This window comes from Mandrillus leucophaeus, unplaced genomic scaffold, assembly GCF_000951045.1.
Source record: "Mandrillus leucophaeus isolate KB7577 unplaced genomic scaffold, Mleu.le_1.0 Scaffold40, whole genome shotgun sequence".
NCBI lineage: Eukaryota > Metazoa > Chordata > Mammalia > Primates > Cercopithecidae > Mandrillus > Mandrillus leucophaeus.
In genome coordinates, this window is record NW_012104254.1 from 3,878,541 (window position 1) to 3,900,800 (window position 22,260).

Genomic DNA, 22,260 nt, shown 5'->3' on the forward strand with positions numbered 1-22,260 from the left:
AGCCTCCTAGTACCTGGTGTTACAGTCCACCCACCACCACACACAGCTAATTTTTGTATTTTTAGGGATGGGTTTCACTATGTTGGCCAAGCAGGTCTCAAACTCCTGACCTAAAGTGATCCACCCGCCTCAGCTTCCCAAAGTGCTTGGGATTACAGGCGTGAGCCTCTGTACTCGCCTGGAATTCTTTATTTATACTGGACATAAGGTTTTTTTGTTAGAGAGAGAGATACATATATTTCTACTGTCTGTTTTCTGTTAGTCTGTAGCTTGCCTTTATTTTTCTTAATGGCATGTTTATACTCCCATTGACTATTACTTTTGTCTTTAATATTTGTTTTCTCCTGGTTAATTAAACTTAATTTGCTTATCTTTTTTGGGTTTCTTAAAGTAGAAGCTTAGATTATCAATTTAAATCTTTTTTTCTAATATAGACATTTAAAGCTATAAAATTTCCTCTGTGTACAAATTTTGATATGCTATGCTTTTATTGTCATTACTTCTTTAATTTCCCCTGTGATTTCTTCTTTGACCTGTGAGTTATTTAGAAGTGCACTGTATAATTTCCAAGTATTTCAAGGCTTTTCTATTTATCTTTTTCATATTGATTTATATTTTAATTACATTGTGGTTTTGGAACTTACCATCTTTGGTATATTTTATTTTCCTTTATTTCATTTTCTAATAGATCATAGCTATTTATTTCAGCTCATTTTTGAAACAGTAGATATTGTTATGCTGGTATAGTAACATGAACTGGTAACTTAAAATGTGAGTGTACTGGATAAGGGAATTCTGGTTACTTGAGGTTTTTTTGTTGTGTAGAAATTATTTCACACTTCAATATTCTTTTCATATTAACAACATCATTTAACAACTATTTCTATCAGTTGTTACATGGCAAACATTTCTTGGGTTCTAAGAAATTCAATAGACATGATCTTAAATTTTGAGATTTTTTCTTGCAAATGTGTTCAGTGACCATCAGGAGAGTCAAAAAAGAATGTTCTCCTAAGAAGACCGTTATGGTTTTTTTTTTTTTTCTCCAGCATGTGTAGCAATTAGGATTATATTTTATCAATGAGATATTTTGTTTTGGGTTTTGATTTTACATATTTTTTGGGGGGAGGGGGAAGATTTTAATGCCCTTGATGGTGAGTGGTATACCTAATGATTATTCAGGTACTACTTTTAAAACATAATATAAGATTTATTAAGATTATAAGTTTAGAAACCTAGTTCTTTCCTAAGTTCTCAAGGCAATTTACATGTATAGTTATGTAATGATTGCTTTTCAAAGAGCTTAAAGTATAATCTTAAACACGCTAAGCTATATACATGTAAAACTGTGTACTCAATAATTCTCAATTATCTGACTTTCTCAAGTACTTTAATAATTCTTAAATTTAAGTAAACTTGCAGTGTTTTGTTACATAGTTTTTGATACATAGTTTTCTTATATATTCATTATTTAGAAGCTTGCTTAAGATTATCTCAGCACTTACAACTAAAATCACAAGCCCAAGTCAATCTCTTAATTAAACATTTTCACTTAAAGTCCAAGGGAAATACATTACTCCGCTTGGCAAATTAGACACTTTTAGAACGTAAAATACCAAATAGTTATAGTTTATTTGAAATTAAAGTTTGAAATTAAAATGTCAGTGGTATTGGTTTACTTTTTTAAGCTTCAGTGGGCTTAAGAAGACTCACCAAATAAACAATTCTGTCATCCCAACTGAAGAATATTGAAGATGGGTTCATATCCCAGTGCACAGAGCTTTCTTAATGACCAAATAAATGGTCACAGAACTTGATTCTTTCGTGCCTTAAATATAGAACTCCAAGTCCACGTTCTCCAAATAAGTGGTTCCCAGCTCACATTCCCTAGATTCATGTTACACCTTAAATGATTTTTCTGACCCTACACCTGTTTGCACACCGTCCCCCCTAACCCACCACCACCTTAAAACTTGTAATTTCTTCTTTTACTGCTTTTGTTGGATTGTACTTTGTTGTTTTCAGGTCTTTGAAAGTATTTTAAACATCATCCTTTCAGGATTCTGCATGGACCTTTGTGATCACAATCTGTTAATAACATGCTGTATATTGTAGCAGTAGTTCTGCTAAAATGACCTGTGGTTAAAAATAACTTAAGAGAATAATGGGATTGGAACATGGAAGAATGAGTAGCACACTACAGCTGAAGAGAAATTTACTTTGTATGCTAACACAGCCAAGGATGCTTTTGTAATTCCCTGATTTTCAGATGTTCAGTGCCTTTCCAGGAAGATATTATGTATGCATTGTGTTTGTGTGTGTTGTGAATACTGAAATAAGATCTTTCTTTTCTACTAACAACAACAACAAAAAATTCACAGTAAGCTTGTGTTTTTTAATTTTTAAGAACTTTAAGCCTTTGGAAAAGTAAGAATGTGTTAAAGAAATGTCGATAGGGCCCGAAAAATGAAAGACTGTCTAGTACTTTTTAATACAACAGAAAAAATCCCAGGATATAATTTTCTACAGAATTAGACTATTTGTCACCAAATTTTGGTTTAGGGGTTTTGTTTGTCACTAAGCACGTACATCATATTACTCTTCTAATAAAACAGTTTTCTTTTGTAATATTTGTAATCAAAAAGCAACCGTTCTGAATAAGAAAATGTTAATCATCTGGGGATTTTAAGATTTAGGAAAGTATTTAAATAGTATCCTCCAGAATCTTTTTTTTTTTTTAAGACGTGTGACAAACTGAGAAATATCTTTGCACACAGTGGGTAGCCAGTAGGTTTTCTGCAGGGGGTTTCTACTGAAAGCTGACAGAGGGCATCTTGGCAAATGTTCAGAAACCTACATTAACTTGGTTGGGCCCTGCATGGAACCTCATGTTCAGCAGAATTCTTCTGACCTGCCTCTTCATGCCGAGCTAATCAGCAAACACCTAATGAGCCCACTCCAAGGAAACAGACCCTCTCTCAACCTACTTGATTTTCATATGTTCTCTGGGGGTGGGGAGACAAGATTTCATGAGGACTGATGATGCTGCATAGACCACAATAATGATAATTAACTTGCTGAATTTAGAAGATTATGCTGTTAATTAGTTGCAAAATAAAGATAAGTAATAGAGCAGCAGATGGTAGGATAACACCCAGGAGAAGGAGGGTTATTACTCTGATGAGCTTTTGTGGCACATATGAAATATGGATCTGACTTTTTCATAAATTGTTTCTAGAGAAGATTATCTTTTTTCTTTGAACTATGATGGAGTACTTCGTTCCTACCAAGTTCTGACAGATGAGATAAAATTTATTTTCAAGGGTGCAACATAGAACTTGAATGACAAATTATTTCTAGGAGATCACCTCTTAAAGCAAATGTATCAGATTGGTCAGCACAGCAAATTATTCATCCCTTAATTAATTGAAACAATCTGTATCTCTCTAAGAAAAAAAATTTTCAATATGGTAGTTGAACTTTACATCACTGAAAATTAAACATTAAAATATTGATCTGTTTCATAGAAATATAATAAAGACATTTTTGTTTATCAAACAAAGTCTACCTTTAAATTAAAATTATGCCTGAGTTTTCTTGTACATGTTGGATAATGTAGACCTTGTAAAGTCCTCCTTTTGTTTTTTTGGGGTTTTGTTTGTTTGTTTTTTGAGTCAGGGTCTTACTCTGTTGCCCAGGCCAGAGCTCACTGCAGCATCAAACTCCTGGGCTCAAGCAAACCTCCTGCCTCAGCCTCCTGAGTAGTTGGGACTATAGGCATGCACCACCACACCTGGCTAATTTTTAAGTTTTTTGTAGAAATGGAGTTTTACCATATTGCCCAGGCTAGTGTGGAACTCCTGGGCTCAAGCAGTCCTCTTGGCTTCCCCAAGTGCTGAGATTACAGGCATAAGCCATCACACCCCACCTTAAATCTTTAATTTTTGTGAGTGCTTAATCTTTATTTCTCAGAGTACTTAATCCTTATTTACATATATTAAATTTGTCCATTGAGAGAGATTTTGATCTTAGTAATGGACTGACCAATATCAGATGCTTGACTTGATTGATCACTAATAGATTTAGAAAATTTAACATTAGACTAGAGCTCCAGTTTGGCAAAGCTTTTGTTTAAAATATGTTCAGTTAACTGGGAGTCAAGAAGTAGAATTTCTAGTTTTATCTCTGCTAACTATGATTCTGGGAAGTAACTTCAGTTTTTTGGAGTTTCTATATCTGTAAGATAGTGATTGGACTACTTAACTTTCATTATCTCTGCTAGCTCCAAAATTCTATTGTAAAATAGATGTTCATTACATTTATATGTATTTTCATTTATTTTTCTTTAAACCAAAGTATTTGGCCTTCTTCAAATGCTCCTAACAAATACGTATGGCTGGATTGTAGATATCCTTACATTAATTGTAAAATTTATATGAATGATATTTAGTGACTGCTTTTTTGACCTAATTCTAATTTTTTTAGCATATGTGCATTTTTGTTGTAGTTTTAGAAAAATTAATGGACAGTTTAGAACAGTGTTAATTAACCCTTTAAATCTTTTTCTTCTGTTGTATACCCACTGGCATACTTTTCAACTCAGACCCATTGTAATCAATGTAACAGCATGGAGCAAACATTAGAGCTTCCTCACTGGATGAGTACTGTATACCCTAGGGCAGTCAAGGAAGGATAATGAATGGATACTGATGCTGCTTTTAAGTGCTCTATAAGGTAGTAACTTGCCCTACTAAAGATTATTCAAGAGAGTGATGTTTATGTATTTCAGGCTCCCCTATGTGCAGTTACTGTATTTCATTAATTCTGAGAGTTAAGCTCTTCACTGTAAAACTTTAAATGCTCTTCAATTCTATGATAATTTCTACCTAAGGACTTAAAAATGTTTTCCCAACACATAATTTACTAAGCCTCACATTTCTACCTCTAGTTATGTCTGTGCACATTTTAAAACTAGAAATGAAAGCCCCAATGTATCACTATAGACTGGTTACTAGTCATTGTATTTTGATGTCTAACATTCTATTTATAAAATATGTAAATATGCAGACTTATGACCTCCCAAGACTGTCTCCCTTTGTTCTGACCCACACTTTTCCAACTCAGGTCTTTCTACTTTAAATACTTCTTCATCATTTTCCTAAGTATTCCTATCTGATTCTAGCCAGCTACTACTTTAGTCCCTCATTTAATTCCAGTTTTAATCTATCCACTTCCACATTATCCCATCAATTATTAGGGTCCTAATTGCCTATGTTTTAGCTACTAATATAGTTGTTTCTGATTGTTTATAAAAGGAACTAGGAATCTTGTCTTGATTCTGAAAAATTCAGTTTTTGGTATGGTCTTGAGCATGTCTCTGTCAGGAATGCTTGCTTGTTCCCCGGTGCCGTAAAGAAATAGCACGTGAACATGAATTTAATTTCCTCAGCAAGGCCAGTTTTTTTACTTTCTGCAGAAAGGGTACACTCGCCAGCAGTTTTCCCACAAGAGTACACCAAACAAAGGAGACAGGGTCATTTATAACCTGATGCGTCCACCCTACAGCTGTGTCTGGTTTCTGTTGACTGGAACGGGACCTCACATTCTGTATTTGTCCCGATTGGCTAGCAACTTAGAACTTTTTAAAGAAACAAAGGCAGAGGAGAATAAAGGAAGGAGAAAGTAACTTGTGGGATGCTGAGAAAGGTAAAAACACCTTCAAATAAGGAAGAGGAACAGGCTATGACCTAATGCTTGCTTGGACCAGTATAAGCATGCCAGGGCATATATTTAGGCTAAATTGTGGGAGCTAAGAACATAAAGTACATTGATTTCTTTATTACAGCTGGCAGATATTTAAGAATATTAGCACAGGTCTTTGAATAAATTTTGCTTCTAAGAGAAGTTACTATTTATTCCTAATTAGATGGGAGGAAAGTCTTTGAAGAAGAACCTCTACTTTTTACATCTCACATATAAAATATGTCTGGGATCAAAGTAATGCTTAAGATGACCCTTAAGGACATTTTGAAAATTCAGAAACATAGAAACTCTCCTGATTCTTTGGACCTCCGTACTAAGAAAATAGAGGCCTCAATAGTATTCTTAAAGAAGTAAGGAAACATCTGAAAAATTCTTTTACAAGTCAGATAGTTTTACATGTTACATTTGTTTTTCAACTCAACTCTGCAAGGAAGTTATTATTCCAAGTTTTATAGGTAAAGAAATTGAGACTCAAAGATCAATGTTAAGTTCAAAGTCACAGATAGTTTGAGGTGGAGTTAGGTGCTGAACCTAAAGTGTATTCTCAGCTGTATAAGACCATAGTACATTGCATGTTCTAATCAGTGAAAGCACCAAGATATTACATAAGTGGTAATTGTTATAATTCATGAAGAAGTAGTCTGTCAGAAAAGAGGGAGAAAACATGACTGATCCTGGCTTAGCAGTTGCAGTTAACAGGTTTGGCACTCTCAATCCTTATGATTGTCTTTTGAATCATTAAGCCACAAAGCTTCAGACTCTCTTCCTTGATCTTTCCCTGTGTTTTCTGGTAGCACCAAGGATAAAGTATGCAGCATGGTGCCATGGAAATATTTTGCACTTGAAATTGACGAGATCTAGGTTTATATCCAGAATTTGAACTAGCTTAACAGCTCTGCATCCTTGAGCAAATGATATCTGGTTTCCTAAAGTGTAAAATGGGGATACTATACAATTAAAAACTCATTAAAAAACTACAGATAATATAGATAATACAGATAATAGATAACACAGATAATACACAGGTGAATCTCAACTGCATTGTGCTAAGGGAAAGAAGCCAGATTCAAAAGGCCATACAATGTATGTTTCCATTTATATGATCTTCTGGAAGAGACAGAACTCTTGGGATCAGAAAATAGATCAGTGGTTTCCAGGGCCAGGGAGGAGAGTATGACAGGAAAGAGCATGAGGATTTTGTTATGGTAAAACTGTTATGTATCCTGATTGTAGGGTAGGTTGCATTAGTGTATTTGTTTGTTAAAATTCAATAGAGGCCGGGCGCGGTGGCTCACTCCTGTAATCCCAGAACTTTAGAAGGCGGAGGAGGGTGGATCACCTGAGGTCAGGAGTTGCAGACCAGCCTGGCCAACATGAAAACCCCGTCTCTACTAAAAATACAAAAATCAGCCGGGCGTGGTAGCATGGGCCTGTAATCCCAGCTCCTCAGGAGGCTGAGGCAGGAGAATTGCTTGAACCGTGGAGGTGGAGGTTGCAGTTAGCTGAGATCATGCCACTGCCCTCCAGCCTGGGTGCAGGAAGAGACTCCCTCTCAAAAAAAAAAAAAAAAATTAATGGGATTGTACACTAAACAGAGTTAACTTGCTCTGTGTAACTTATATCTCAAGAAAACTTTTCTTTTTACAAATTGACTTTATTTTAAAAATCACACCCAGAATATACAGTGATTCGCAAGAGAGAGAAAAAATGTCCAGTAACATTTGTTCATGCATAATTACTGCCTCAGTTAAAATTCTGGTGATCTTTTCATATATGCTTCAGATTTTATGGGATCTGGATCACATAGTAAGAAGATAGGCCTAGATGAAAATAAAGAAATTACAAGTCTTGAAATAGTTATAAAAATTTCTGAATTTTTCTTAGTTGAAGTGAATGGACATACTTGTACTAGTATTATTTGGGGATCTTTTTCAAAAGCTCTTCTCTCACTCACCCCTTTCTGCTATACTCAGGGAAGGAAGAAAGGAAAAGATTGCCAAGAATATGTGTTCTTAACACTTAACACCCCAGACAGTTATTTACTTCTGAGAAGTTTGGGAAACACTGGGTAGGCTGCAACATAGTTCTCAGGTCTCTGTCTCTCTCTTTTGTCTCTAACTCGCACTCGCTCTCACTCTCTTATTAGCCTCCATCCCCCTCAAAGATGCACCTTTATAAGAATCGTAGGAAAGTGTAGTATATATAACTCTGACTCCAATTTCTATAATAATGTATATTTGGGGCCCAAGAACTACATCTTAGTTATTAAGAACAGTATCAGCAATAATAGTCTCAGGTCTGTGGGATCCCCGAAGTCCCTTTCATTGCTAAGGTACTGTGGTATGATTTATCTTTGCAAATTATTTCATATTTACAGATCATAACAATAAAACAACCTTAAAGATCACATATGACCATTTTCACTAAAGAAATCAATTTCTATCAGTTAACAAGTGTTTCTTTTATACCTATGTAGCAAATAATTATACCAGTTGCTAAAAGGAATACCCAAAAGTATAAGATAATCTCTGCTCTTAAAGAGCTTACTAACTGGTTGGGAGATAAAATAGTCATATATGACAAATTTTTATTGATAGCATAATAAGCTTCACTGAAATTGTATCTTGAGAAAGTGGTAGACATAAATATCTGGGGCCTCATTCTAATACTAGATCTATCATGCTCTGAATGTGAGTCCAATACAATCCAATAATTAACTGGCAAACTGCAACATCAAAAGAGAACTAGATCTGCTTACTGGGGACAGGAAAAACCTAAGAGAGATAAACTCAGCTGTAGGTTCTAGGAGGAGGCTCAGTTTGGCCCCATTTGATCTCTGTTTGCAGATTTGGTGCCAGTGCTTACTTGGCCAATGACACGATGTTACATTTTTAAGGCCTTTATTATTATTTTCTCAAAATTCACTAGAAACAGCAAAATACATAATCCTCTAGTAGTACTAGGCAAAGAGACTCAAGGAAACTACCTAACGTCTCACTGTTTGTCTTACCGATATTCATGATGATCTTTAAGGACTTAAAAAAAATTTTTAATGGTGTTTGCATTTCAGAGATTAAAAGCTGCTTTGACCCAGCAACATCCTCCAGTTACCAATGGTGATACTGTCAAAGGTCATGGTAGTGGATTGGTTAGGACTCAGTCAGAGGAATCTCGACCACAGTCATTACAACAGCCAGCCACATCCACTACAGAGACTCCGGTATGTGTGTTGTTTTTATTATTCAGCACTCTGTCGTCTTTAAACAGACAAGTACAGTATAACTTATGACTTATTTAAAAAATACTATTCTGGTCATGTTGTTATTCCAAAGGGGTATCAAAAGCCTTAGGAAAAGGTAGCTCAGTGTACAAGAATTGATACAAAAATAAACATAATAGAGCGGTGATTCTGTTTAGGACACCTGTAAATATTTCTGTGGGTGTCCATATATGTTGGTCTGACGTGGCACAATTCTTTTTAAAGAAAATATCTTTTTCTGTTGATTTTAGAACAGTGAAACTAAATACTGCTTTGAGAAATTTCCTTTACTCTCTGTTTCCTGATTGAGGAAGTTTATAGAGTTATGACTTTGGAAAATAGTTATATAACTAGAAAAATAATATTAGAACCTTATAGTGAGAAGAATGAAATTGTATCTTGTTTTCTTAGTTATTGTCCAAAACTACAAATTTGACATAAACCATAACTAATAACACTAGATATTTTTTCTTGCTGTGGCATAAACAGGTTTGATTTGACCTATTCTCCTATGTAACCAAGGTATTGAGGTTATAGGAAAATTTAATAGATTAAGTTCTGTAAATTTTGTAGACAATAACTTCTTTGTTAAGGGATGCTGTGTTCTTCAGAAATGTATATAACTAAATCTTATGTTCTTTTTCAAGTAGCAAAACTAAGATTTCTAAAGAATCTTTTTGGATCTCGTCTTAAAAAATTATTGATTTTGCTTTTTCCTAAAATGCCATATGTTTGTGATTACAATGCATATCATATTGTAGTATTGTGTTGCCATGTACAACCATTAAAGTGTGTATGTCCCAAAGAGGCAGATTTTTTTTCTGTTTCCGATACTAGCAGAACAAATAATTCTTGTTTCTGCTTTTAATATTTGCTCACTCATTGTAAAACATTACTCTTTGTTATTTATTTGTATAAGTAACCTTATCTCACTTGTAGGTAATCAGAAGTCTTTTAGAGAAATATGTAGATAAATATTCACACACATACACACATATGTAGGTATTACATTACTAACATAAATCAAATGGTTGCTGAATTAAAACTTGTGAAACATCACCAAAGGAGCAAATACGCTTTATGGCAGCTGTTTATACTGGAGACCCCTTTCACTTACCTCTAGTCTGTGTCTGCCTGTGAGATGATTGATATTGTTATATGCCTGCAGTGCCTTTCTAATTCTTTCTAGTAAAGGATTATTGTACTCCTGTTAAGTGTTTCAGAATTCTATTTAGACCTTTTATCTTTACTTGAAAAATATTAGCATTGGCATTAAAAAGCAAAAGTTTTCAATCAAAGAAACACACATAAACAAGTTTTAGATTGCCACCTAAGCATAAGTATTTACATAACTGCATCTTGTCTTTTAAAAACTTAACATAATGAAATGTAGTTGTGGTTGTCATCCACTAAACAGCTTAGGGACCAAAAGGGAAAATGAGGGGCTGAGTGATTGTGTATGTGTGTTAATGTTATACCTCAGGGTTTAACAATGTTTCACAGGCCATATGCAACCCATGGGTGTTTTTGTGTGGTCTGCAAGTTAAGTATGACTTTTTACATTTTTAAAGGGTTATTTTTAAAAAATGAATATAATTTATTTTTATTGTCCTTTCTTGTACTAACTATAGTTTTCCTGGATCTAATTTTTATTTGTATATTTATATGTTGTTGTATTGGATGGAAGCCCCATGAGGGCAGGACTTTATCTGTTTGTTCAGTGCTATACTTAGTTTCTAGAATAGTTCCTATAAGTATTTTCTGAATGAAATGGAATGAATTAATCAATAGACATGGGACGAGAAGGAGCAGTATACACTTCTAAGAAGCCTCCAATCCTTGATAGGCATAAAGATATACAACTATAACTTTGAGTAGCAGAAATTAAGCTTCTGCTATTCTTCTAGTACTTATGATTAGTCTTTGCTGTAATGAGTTAAATCAATTAAAACCAAAAATAAACTGTTCTCTCTTATTCAGCCAGCTGAGTAAAAGAAAAAACCTACTATTCTCAGTAAGAAAAATAGGAGGATGTGGCTCACGCCTACAATCTCAGCAGTTTGGGAGCCCTAGGTGGGTGGATCACCTGAGGTCAGGAGTTTGAGACCAGCCTGGCCAACCTGGTGAAACACCATCTCTACTAAAAATACAAAAGTTAAGCTGGGTGTGATGGCGGGCGCCTGTAATCTGAGCTACTTGGGAGGCTGAGGCAGGAGAATCACTTGAACCCGGGAGACAGAAGTTGCAGTGAGCCAAGATCACGTCATTGCACTCCAGCCTCGGCCACAGAGCGAGACTCTGTCTCAAAAAAAGAAAAAGGAAAATAGGAGAATGAAGAAAAAATTTCAAGATTGCAAATCTTGAAGCCAACCATAGAAATATTTTTCTAAAACATTAAGTTACAATTACGTAGGTAAAAGAAACACTCTAATTTAAATGCTTAATCTTTATTACAATTAAAATACTTCTTTTTTGAGATGGGATCTTCCTCTGTTGCCCATGCTGGAGTGCAGTGGCACAGTCATGGCTCACTGCAGCCTCGACTTCCCAGGCTCAAGCAGTCCTCTCCCACCTCAGCCTCCTGAGTAACTAGGACCACAAGCACATGCCGCCACACTTGGCTAATTTTTTAAATTATTTGTAGAGATGAGGTTTTGCTATGTTGCCCAGGTGTGAAATACTTTATAAATGAAATAACTCTCTCTGTAATGCTAGTTGTTTGGACAAAGAAATGATAACTTTATTTTTTGGAATTTTTTAGAGTGAAAAATAGTTTGGTAATTTACCTGCAGAATTTAACTTGAGCCTCATGTAAGATTTGTATTACATAGATTAGGAGAAAAACAAATTTTCTTTGTGCATACCATTTTTAAATATAAATCATAGGTAAAAGATTGTTTTCAGGCTTCTCCTTTGGATTATGTGCCTATAGCCACAAAGTGTTCTTTTCTCTGCACCATTTCCAAGAGCTCATTTTCTTCTTGCTTTTTTTTTTTGTATTTTTTGATGCTGAGTCTTGCTGTATTGCCCAGGCTGGCATGCAGTGGTGTTATCTTGGCTCACTGCAACCTCTGCCTCCCGGGTTCAAGCGATTCTTGTGCCTCAGCCTCCCGAGTAGCTGGGATTACAGGCATGCACCACCACGCCCAGCTAAATTTTTTGTATTTTTAGTAGAGACAGGTTTTCACCATGTTGTCCTGGCTGGTCTTGAACTCCTGACCTCAAGTGATCCGCCCTCCTTGGCCTCCCAAAGTTCTGGAATTACAGGCATGAGCTACCACGCCCAGCCAAGAGTTCATTTTTTGACACCCATATTCATTTGTTCTGTGGCACAGTTTTGGGGTTCATGAAAGGCTTGAAGGTACCCATTGTTTTATAGTCTTAAACACTAGACAGTATTACTAGTGACTGAAGGTTTCTTTTTTCCTCTGGCTAATCTGAGATAACCAAGCTGATTCACTGGGGAGCAGAGGGAATAATTAAAATGAAAATTAAGGTTCCTGTGGGATTCTCCCTACCAGAAAAATGAGCATTAATAAATACAAGAACTTGACCCTTAGAAAAAGACTGACCGTAAATTTCACGAACTGAAGAAAATCTGAATATACCAAAGAATATACATATTTTCACTTCATAACTTTAGAGAAACCAATTTTCTTTAAGAAAATTGACATTTAATATGAGATATTTTAACTTAAAAATAGCATAGAAATCTTGGTTTTCTATCATGAATTTAAATAGGAAGTTATTAAACATTTTGAGAAATTTATAATCAGCAGTTTTCCAGGGATTGAATAATACAATAAAATCTGTTAAAATACACTTGGAAAAATATTTCTATATATCATTTGTATCATATTTTAAATTTTTTCATATTTGTATGTAAATGAAAATATTATATATAAAGAATACATTTGCTGTGACATTGCATTAGTGAGAATTGTGTTATAGATAGCTCCTAACATAAGTACATTCAAGAAAGAAGTTAAACCACATTTTCATATTGCCCCAACATACTGATGTATTCAACAAAACTTAGAAAATAAAATTGCTGTCCGCCTTTGACACCCTTTACTGCCTATGTTAATTCACTCACTAGATACAAATATAACAAGCTTTCATCTCTGTTTATAATAGGCTTCTCCAGCTCACACAACTCCACAGACCCAAAGTACAAGTGGTCGTCGGAGAAGAGCAGCTAACGAAGATCCTGATGAAAAAAGGAGAAAGTTTTTAGAGCGAAATAGAGCAGCCGCTTCAAGATGCCGACAAAAAAGGAAAGTCTGGGTTCAGTCTTTAGAGAAGAAAGCAGAAGACTTGAGTTCATTAAATGGTCAGCTGCAGGTAAGGTGCATATATGTGAATTTTGTTTTATTTCTTTTTTAATAATTGTGAACATAGCTTTTTTTTTTTTTTTTCCTAGTTGGGCCTCCATACATTTTAGGACATAATATTGGGTGTGTATGGAATCTATAGTAAATCATAGTTTTGTAAACCTGTTTGTTTGGATGCTGAGATTAAATAATATAAAGCTTTCAACACTGATACAATGAAGAAATTTAAAATATGTTTACCTGCGTACAGAAGTAGCTAAACTATCTGGTTTGAACTTTATAAAGTTGTGATATAAAGTGCAGAGAATTTTAAAATTTAAAAATATCACTGTTATTTCACTTTTCTTGTCTGTTTTTTTGGTGTATAGCACAACTATAAAGTTGCTTCAGTAGCAGTTTTTAAATTCTTTCATTCTTTGAATTATAAATTTTGTTCTGTTTTGTTTTATTTAAAGTGAATATATTGCTCGTGAAAGGTGCCAGATTGACAGCTTTGGAAACTGAAGGACTCTAATTATCCACAGACCAGGTACACTATGGCCAGTGGCAGTACAGATCATTTCATACTGCCCTGCCAATGTGCCTCAGATACATTTCTTAAAACCTCATGGAGTATAAAGTTTTAAGGCAGCACCAAATCTGTTTCCTTTGTTTTTCTTCCTTCCTTTTGTTTTTGTTGTGTTTTTTCAATGTAAATATTCTCCCATATAATCTTAAACTACCAATTGATAAGTATCAACTAGAAAACTGATGTTAATAAATTGCACTTGTTATTAATCTAGCTAAATCTTCTGAATTATCCATACTCAGTTAAAAATGAATCTTTCTGTATAATCATAATTGATGGTAAGAGACCTGCTGTCTTCTTAAATCTGTCTTTAAGATATCACCAATATAATTGTCTGTTTAAATGGTTAGGAAACAGTTTTTAGCTAAATCAGACATAGCATTTAACCAAATGTAAGTTTTATAATTTAAATTTTTTTAATGCGAAGCAGACATCTTTCAAGTCTTTATTGTGCTTTGAATATTGACATGATAGAACAAATAGATTGTCTTGCAGAACTTATTTTTAATGATTTTAATGATTTAAAAGAAATTTTTAATACAATGTACCACATCACATAGACTTAAAATTTGTACTTATCTTCTAGGGTTTATTAAGACATACATTTTACTATTTATCATCTGATAAATTGTTTTTTGTTTTTGAAACGGAGTCTCTCTGTCACCTGGGCTGAAGTGCAGTGGCGCAATCTTGGCTCACTGCAACCTGCAGCTCCCGGGTGCAAGTGATTCTCCTGCCTTAGCCTCCCAAGTAGCTGGGATTACAAGTGCACACCACCACGCCCGGCTAATTTTTAGTAGCGATGGGGTTTCACCATGTTGGCCAGGCTGGTCTTGAACACCTGACCTCAGGTGATCCACCCGCCTTCAGCCTCCCAAATTGCTGGGATTACAGGCTTGAGCCTCTGTTCCTGGCCCATCATCTGATAAATTTTTAATCAAGAACAAGTTTCAGAAATTTTTAGAAAACATTTCTAAATTTTCTTTTTTTTTTAAATAATATAGACTGTAGGTGCTAATTTATGCTGCAAAAATGGCTATTTTATATCAACTCTGTTATATTTATTATTAAATTTTCAGATATTATTACATTAATGAAGTGATTTAGGTGTATTTTTTTCCGTTCTTGACTAACAAAATCTTCTGAATGACCTGCTCTCTTTTAGTTGTATGACATAAAACACAATCACTGTTACCTTCAGTTGTCTTACCTATAGAATAGATGTGGTAATACCTGATGGTCTTACTTCTCTGTATTGTTACATAAATCAGTCAATTCAAGGGTTTCTTCCTACAGAAAAACTAGTAAGACAAATTTACCGTTATTTTCCTTTGTAATTTGGCTTATTGTGCCTTATTTAAGAAGTAAAAGCACCTGAAAACTATGAAGTAGTACATACATATATGTTATTATTTACAGGGATTTTAAGCTAGGCAAGTTTTCTGCTTTGAACCATTTTAGAGCAATCTTAATAGTTTTTAATGAGATATTGCTGTTGCTTAGTTATACTGCAGCACTGGTTACCACTATTAGCCCTTTATTATTGCAGAAAACCATGGAAAATTCAGTATTCAAAAGAAATATAATCTTGACCCCATTTATTTCATGTTTTTTCTCTCACAATCTATGATTAAAATGTCATTATTTTAGCAGTGCTTTGTATATACTTCCTAATTTGGGTAGAAGTTTTTTGATTGGAGAAATAAAGATAAGATTTATCATTAGGTAGAAGTTTGCTGACATCATTTTTTGAAGCATGAGACTATTAAATGGAAGCTAAATTTAGGAAATCACTAAATTAAGCTCTACATTTGAACTTGAGTTTAGTTAATATCTCAAATTATGTACAGAACAAGTAAAACCAGTATTTTTAATCGTTAAAAACTGGGTGATGATGGCATCGTCTTAGATTTAGAAATGCATTTTAAAATAGGAGCCAAAATGATATATTATTAAGGATTTTATTTAAAATGCTTCTCCAAAAAAAAAAAGTATTATATCCTTCTATTTATGTTAACCTGGGAAAATATCTATAGTATATATATTTGTATGGGCAAAAAGAAAGTTGTTGGAAGCAGCCCAAATATCCATCCAAGCTGAATGGATAAACAAGTTATGGTTTATATGTACAATGAAATATTATTCCGCCATAAAAAGGAATGAAGTATATACTATGGTGTAGATGAACCTCAAAACATTATGTTAAGTGAAAGAATACAGAACAAAACATCAGATGTTGTATGATTCCATTTATGTGAAATACCCAGAATAAATAAATCCATAGAGAGAGAAGGCATATTAATGGGGGAGGGAGAATAGGGAGAAACTGCTTAGTGAGTAAGGGGTTTTACTTTGGAGCAATGGAAATGTTTTGTTACTAGACAGAGGGTGGTAGTTGCACAACATTGTGAATGTACTAAATGCCAGTTTAAACTGATTACCTTTATGTTATATGAATTTCACCTCAGTAAATTACCAAAAAAGGTCAGTTGCATCTTAATTAAGCATTATTATTATGCTTAATAAAGCATAATCCTTTCTTATTAATAAAAAGGTTTACAGTTAGATGGGTAAATGCATAGGTATAGGAACTGGTATAAAAATGACTCCCTAAGTATAGTTAGCATTTTAGGAATGACATGTATCAACGTGCAAACAATGGTGAGGAGGGAATTGAGAGTGTGGATGGTTTGGAAAGAAAGGGTACTTCAACTATGACTTTCTGTTATTGTTTCAAGTCGATATATTATTTTGACTTTTTGTTGTTTTCTACTTATTTGTCAAGTAAAATAAGTTTTTTAAATGTGACAGATTTTAGCTTTCAGAGTGTGAAGAGTTAACATGCCTATAATAGATTCAGGGAGAAAAATTTCCTTCAGTCTGCCAACAGCAAAACCGTTAATTGTGAAGAACAGAATGACTTGTAAGGAAAATTGAATGTCAAAGAAATAATTATACCCTACTTTATGTGAAAACTTTAATCAATTCTGTATTTCCTTGATGATCCGTCATGTGACATGCAAGCTTAGCTGATCAGTGTAGTGGGCAGTAATGACCCATAGTTTACTTATAAGTTTTATATGTGATACAAGGTTTAGCAAGTGTTGAGGTATGATTGTTCATATTTTTACCAAATACATATTAGGTCTTAAAGAAAATATATTCAGCCTTATTGCCGCATTCACTAAATTTAGTATTGTTTTAGTTTTCCCAAATCATTGCTAAAAGAGCAATTTCATCAAATTATATTAGAGACATTTATGGTAATCTAGACCAAAAATTGAATACTGTTGGTTATAAATTATTGGGGGTTTTTTTGTTTGTTTGTTTGTTTGTTTTTTAGACAGAGTTTTGCTCTTGTTCCCCAGGCTAGAGTGCAGTGGTGCAATCTCAGCTCACCGCAACCTCCCCCTCCCGGGTTTAAGTGATTCTCCTGCCTCAGCCTCCTGAGTAGCTGGGATTACAGGCATGCACCACCACGCCCAGCTAATTTTGTATTTTTAGTAGAGACGGGTTTCTCCACATTGGTCAGGCTAGTCTCGAACTCCCAACCTCAGGTGATCTGCCCACCTCGGCCTCCCAAAGTGCTGGGATCACAGGCATGAGCCACTGCACCCAGCCAATTATTGTATTTTTAAAGTAATATCTGTTTTGTTAATTTTGTTATCTTTTACTTGAAATGGTTTTTACTGTTTATAAGCTTTGTCTTTCAGTTATACTCATTGTGAGGGTTAATTTTCAGTTTATAAATGTAGCATGTTTCCTTATGAACAAAAAGCAGATTCCTTTTCTTTACTAACAGTAGCTGCTTAACATTTACTCTGTGGGTACAACTTGATAATTATTTTTGTGTGGATTTGGCTGTTATATTAGGTTGGTGCAAATGGAATCACAGTTTTTGCCATTAAAGGTATGTTTTGCCGTTACTTTTAATGGCAAAAGCCGTGATTCCATTTGCACCAACCTAATAACTTAGATACTGCAAAATGTGTGTGGAGTGGAAGCACGATAAATTAATAAAAGCACACTTTTATAGTTAGAATTTACTCATAAGTTAATGATGTGGAAAAGGTTTTGTTTATTGGTTCATTGACTTATAGAAAATGAGATTAAATCTTTTATTTCTGGTACCAGACAATATCTTATTTCAGTATTTATCACTTGAAATAGGAAAAAATAGCAATAATTGGAAGATACTTTATAATACCTGTTTGTTGTAATTTCTGAATTCTGTGATCTAACTGTCTTCCGCTTTTTTCCACTGAGTTCTTAACTATATTCTAGATGAAAGAAAGGGGTATTAGTGTAGCTGCGGTCATCTCATGCATCTTATTCTGAGTTTGAGATCTAATACTTATATTTGAAGCCTTTACTAAGAGTCTTCCTAAGCCTTTGTTTCTCCGTGACACTGATAGAGTAAGTACTGTTATGAAAAGCAACTGAAATAAGATATAGAAAAGTGTTGTAACTATACTGGGCAAATGCTAGTTATTTTTCATTCTGTCATTATGCATCTGTTGTGTGCAAGGCATATTATTAGATCTGGGTAACAGCGAAAAAGACATTGTCTTTGCACTTACAGAATTTGTGGTCTAGCAAAGGAGACAGACATGAAACAAGTAATTAAAGTGTGAGAATAGGAAAGGAGTCATTCCAATTCATTTTGCAAAGTGTTTCCAAAATATTTTATGGCTCTAGTGAGAACTCTGTCATCCTTTTTTCTGTTAAAAATATAAATTTTTAAAAAAGTAGTTTGTTTTCATGTTACATTCCACGATAACCCTTGGAAGTGTGTGGAGGGAATCTTGATACTTAACTGCCTTTTGTGAGGACTAAACATTTTAAAAATTCATAGCAGTGAGAATTTCGCAAAATAAGAAACTGTTCAATACTGTTTCCTTAATTTTGGGGGTAATGGCTGAAGTAGAAAGTCAAAGATCATGAATTTAGGGAATACCTGATATTAATGGCCAAATATCAATAAAAGTTTTGATTAGTCAGTTGGCAATCGTGATTATTTCAGCAGGCTGATTTACATTACAAAGACAATGTAAGAAAAATTTGTTTGCTGCTATGTAAATAACCTTTGAGTAGCCACATTATTAGAGTGGAGCTGTGGTACAGGTAATGTCTAAATAATTTACATTAGATTTTAGACCAGAATAATAATTTCTTTTAGCATCTGCTCCATCTTCCCAAATACGTTTTACTTTGACAAAGTGATGATTTCTCATGTTTGAATGGGACTTTTACATTTTCAAAATGCTTTTATATCCCTTATTTTACTTCATCTTCAGAATGACCCAGGAAGATAACTAACATATCCTGCAAGTATACTAACTCACAAATAGTAGCTAGCTAGTATAACCAGGAGGACTTTGGAGGCTGAATCCAATTAAAATCTAATCTAAAGTAATCCACAAAACAGATAGTAAGAGGTGTACATTTTTTTTCATTTAATATTAAGTCTTTTTGTGGCTGAACATCCCCTTGATATTTATTTTGGCTTGAGCAAACTGGTTTTGTCTGTGTATGTAACTTCTCTTTTTTTACATTCTGAGGTCTCTGTGTATAGGAACTTAAGGAGTCTTCCCATTATATTTGTGTAGCAGCCCCTTCTCTCTCTGTCTTCTGATCTTTCTTAGTAGAAAGATTTCAGAATTAAAATCATGATTTATGCAGCCATCTTATCTGAATAGTAATAAATCATGCCTATATTTTTAAGAATACAGTGTTTTCTTTATGCGTGTGTACATGAGACTAAAATTCTTAAATGCTGGGAGTAGTTTGTTGAATGTACTATGTTTATCATAAATGAGGCCAAGAGCAGTGGCTCACTCCTGTAATTCCAGCACTTCGGGAGGCCGAGGCAGGTAGATCACTTGAGGTCGGGAGTTCAAGACCAGCCTGGCCAACATGGTGAAACCGCATCTCTACTAAAATAAATGTGTGTGTGTGTGTGTGTGTGACTTAGGAACCACTTAGGTTTTGCCTCTTCTAACTAATTCAGTTATAAAACCTTTACCTGCATGAGCATCCTATTTCCAACCCCTGCTTGACCTGTTCTTTACCACTAGCATATGCTTATACTTACTAGGGCTGTGCAGCTCAACTAATCTGCTTCTTTAAGGTTTGACCCACCCTCATGCCTAACCTGCACCCCAGCTATGTTTGCTTTGTAGTATTTCTCTCAGTCCCAATTCCTAGTCAGTAATTGTGTCTCATTTACTGGTTTTAGTCTAGTGGTGATACCATCTTTTAATGAAATCAACTATTAGAGTACAGTAATAATACAATATTTAATTTGTAACCTGTCATCCAAAAGTCACTTTTGAGCTTCAGAATCATCATTAGGAAAATGTTACTGTAAAACATTTTAGATCAGGACAATGTAAAAAATTGGACTGAATTTCTGTTACGCACACCTTGAATTTGTTGGTTTATTTCTTAACCATTTCTGCTATTTAAAAGGTGTAGTGGAAAAATTGGTTATTTGAATTTTGGATAAATATAATTTACAGCATGCTTGTATGTTATACTTTTTAGATACATGCAAATTTATATATAAGAATGTGCAGAGTTTTTTAAAAGAAATAAGAGTAACAGAAATTAAAAAACAAAAGAATGTGCAAAAGCTTTAATTTTTAATTTCTTCTTCTTGGCCTTTTCCATTGTTTCCCCAAGTTAATGCCAATTAAAATTCAGTTAGCACAAATGTACGTTGTGACAAGAATCAAGTACTGTACCTCTTCAGTCCTCGATGTTCATTAACCTTTCCTAGCTAGTGGCATCTTTACATCTATATGTTAGTAAACCAGGTAGTCTAATTAGATCAACAGCCAGAACACCACCAACAGTTAAGTTTGAAATATAGAAACTGACGTCTTGTTCATCAGTTTCAGACCTGCCTATTTAAAGAGATAATTTGTGTGTGTGTATTTATTTATTTTTTTGAGACTGAGTCTCACTCTGTAGCCCAGGCTGGAATGCAGTGGTGCAACCTCCACCTCTTGGTTCAAGCAGTTCTCCTGCCTCAGCCTTCCAAGTAGCTGGGATTACAAGCATGCGCCACCACACCCAGCTAATTCTTATATTTAGAGACAGGGTTTCACCACATTGGCCAGGCTGGTCTTAAACTCGTGACCTCAAGTTATCTGCCCGCCTCAGTCTCCCAAAGTGCTGGGATTACAGGCATGAGCCACCACACGCAGTCTATTTTTAAATCAATTATTTTATATCAATTAGCCAACGCATAACACTTTCAATACTTTTATCACATACAGCATTTTGTTTCATAATATGGTTTATTATGAGTGTATAGAGTGCTTAAGAGAGAAGGCATTTGTGATTTTTAAAGTTCTGTAATTGAGGTGATACTATATAATATGCCAATTTTCATAACTGAGAAAATTAATAGTGTAACTGTATCAGGGAGATTATTGGTATAAATTATGAAGTTAGGACCTCTGACCAGATTCATATTATTCAAGGTTTTTTATTTCACCTTCTTTGATATTTTTTACCTCCTAGACATAGAATTACATGGTCCTCTCTAAAATATGTCTGTCTACTCAGTCCATATCAGGCAATATGCTATGCTCTGGGGATACCAAGAAAAAGATATGTTCTGCCTTCAAGAAATTCTCAGTCTGGGAGAGGTAGCAAACGAGTACACCAAAAGTTACAATCCAGTGTGATAAGTACTATGGAAGAGATCTGTATATATACACACAAAAGTATATGGCTGTGGGAACACAGAACTAGGCATCTAACTTATTTTCCTATTTAGTCTAAACTGTACTGAGTTGGCACTTAAAGATAAATAAAATATTTAGCAAGACAAAGAAGAGAAGATAAAGACAACAGTATGTATTTAGCTAGCAATTTCAAACTGTTATTTTTGTGTGTCAAGACAAATACTGGTTATTTCAAATTGTTCAGGCTAATGTGAAGGCAGCAAGTGTATGACAGGCTTGAAGCATTACTAGTGTTTGGTGTTAAAGGATAGAGTATATCGGAAGAGCAGTTAAGAGTTGAAAATCATGGTCACCATCACCAGATTGTTAAAGATTGTATATTCTTGACTAAAAATAAATATCCAGCCCATTTCCTGTTACGGGATTTAATGAGAGAAATTTGTAGATGTCAGTCTTAAAATCAAGCTGACAGGATGGGTGATATACATTGGGGAATATACATTGGATTATTCATAACATGGTTTCATCAATAGTGTCATTAATACTGAGCTATAATTAGCATTATTGACACCAGTTGCAGAAGGTGTTTTCTAAATGACAGCTTATCTTTTCAAGCAGAACTGTTTTAAATTTTACCTT

The 22,260-nt window shown here is 34.4% G+C and overlaps 1 protein-coding gene across 5 annotated transcripts in view; it reads left to right on the top strand.

The window, feature by feature from the left end:
• The window catches only part of ATF2 (activating transcription factor 2), a 114,438-nt gene that overhangs the window by 81,447 nt on the left and 10,731 nt on the right, over positions 1 to 22,260 (top strand). For all 5 annotated transcript variants that reach the window (XM_011991869.1, XM_011991867.1, XM_011991866.1 and 2 more), the window contains 2 exons: positions 8,834 to 8,983; positions 13,160 to 13,366. In XM_011991869.1, the coding sequence (XP_011847259.1) occupies positions 8,834 to 8,983; positions 13,160 to 13,366 (357 nt within the window). The remainder of the gene's footprint in view (positions 1 to 8,833; positions 8,984 to 13,159; positions 13,367 to 22,260) is intronic.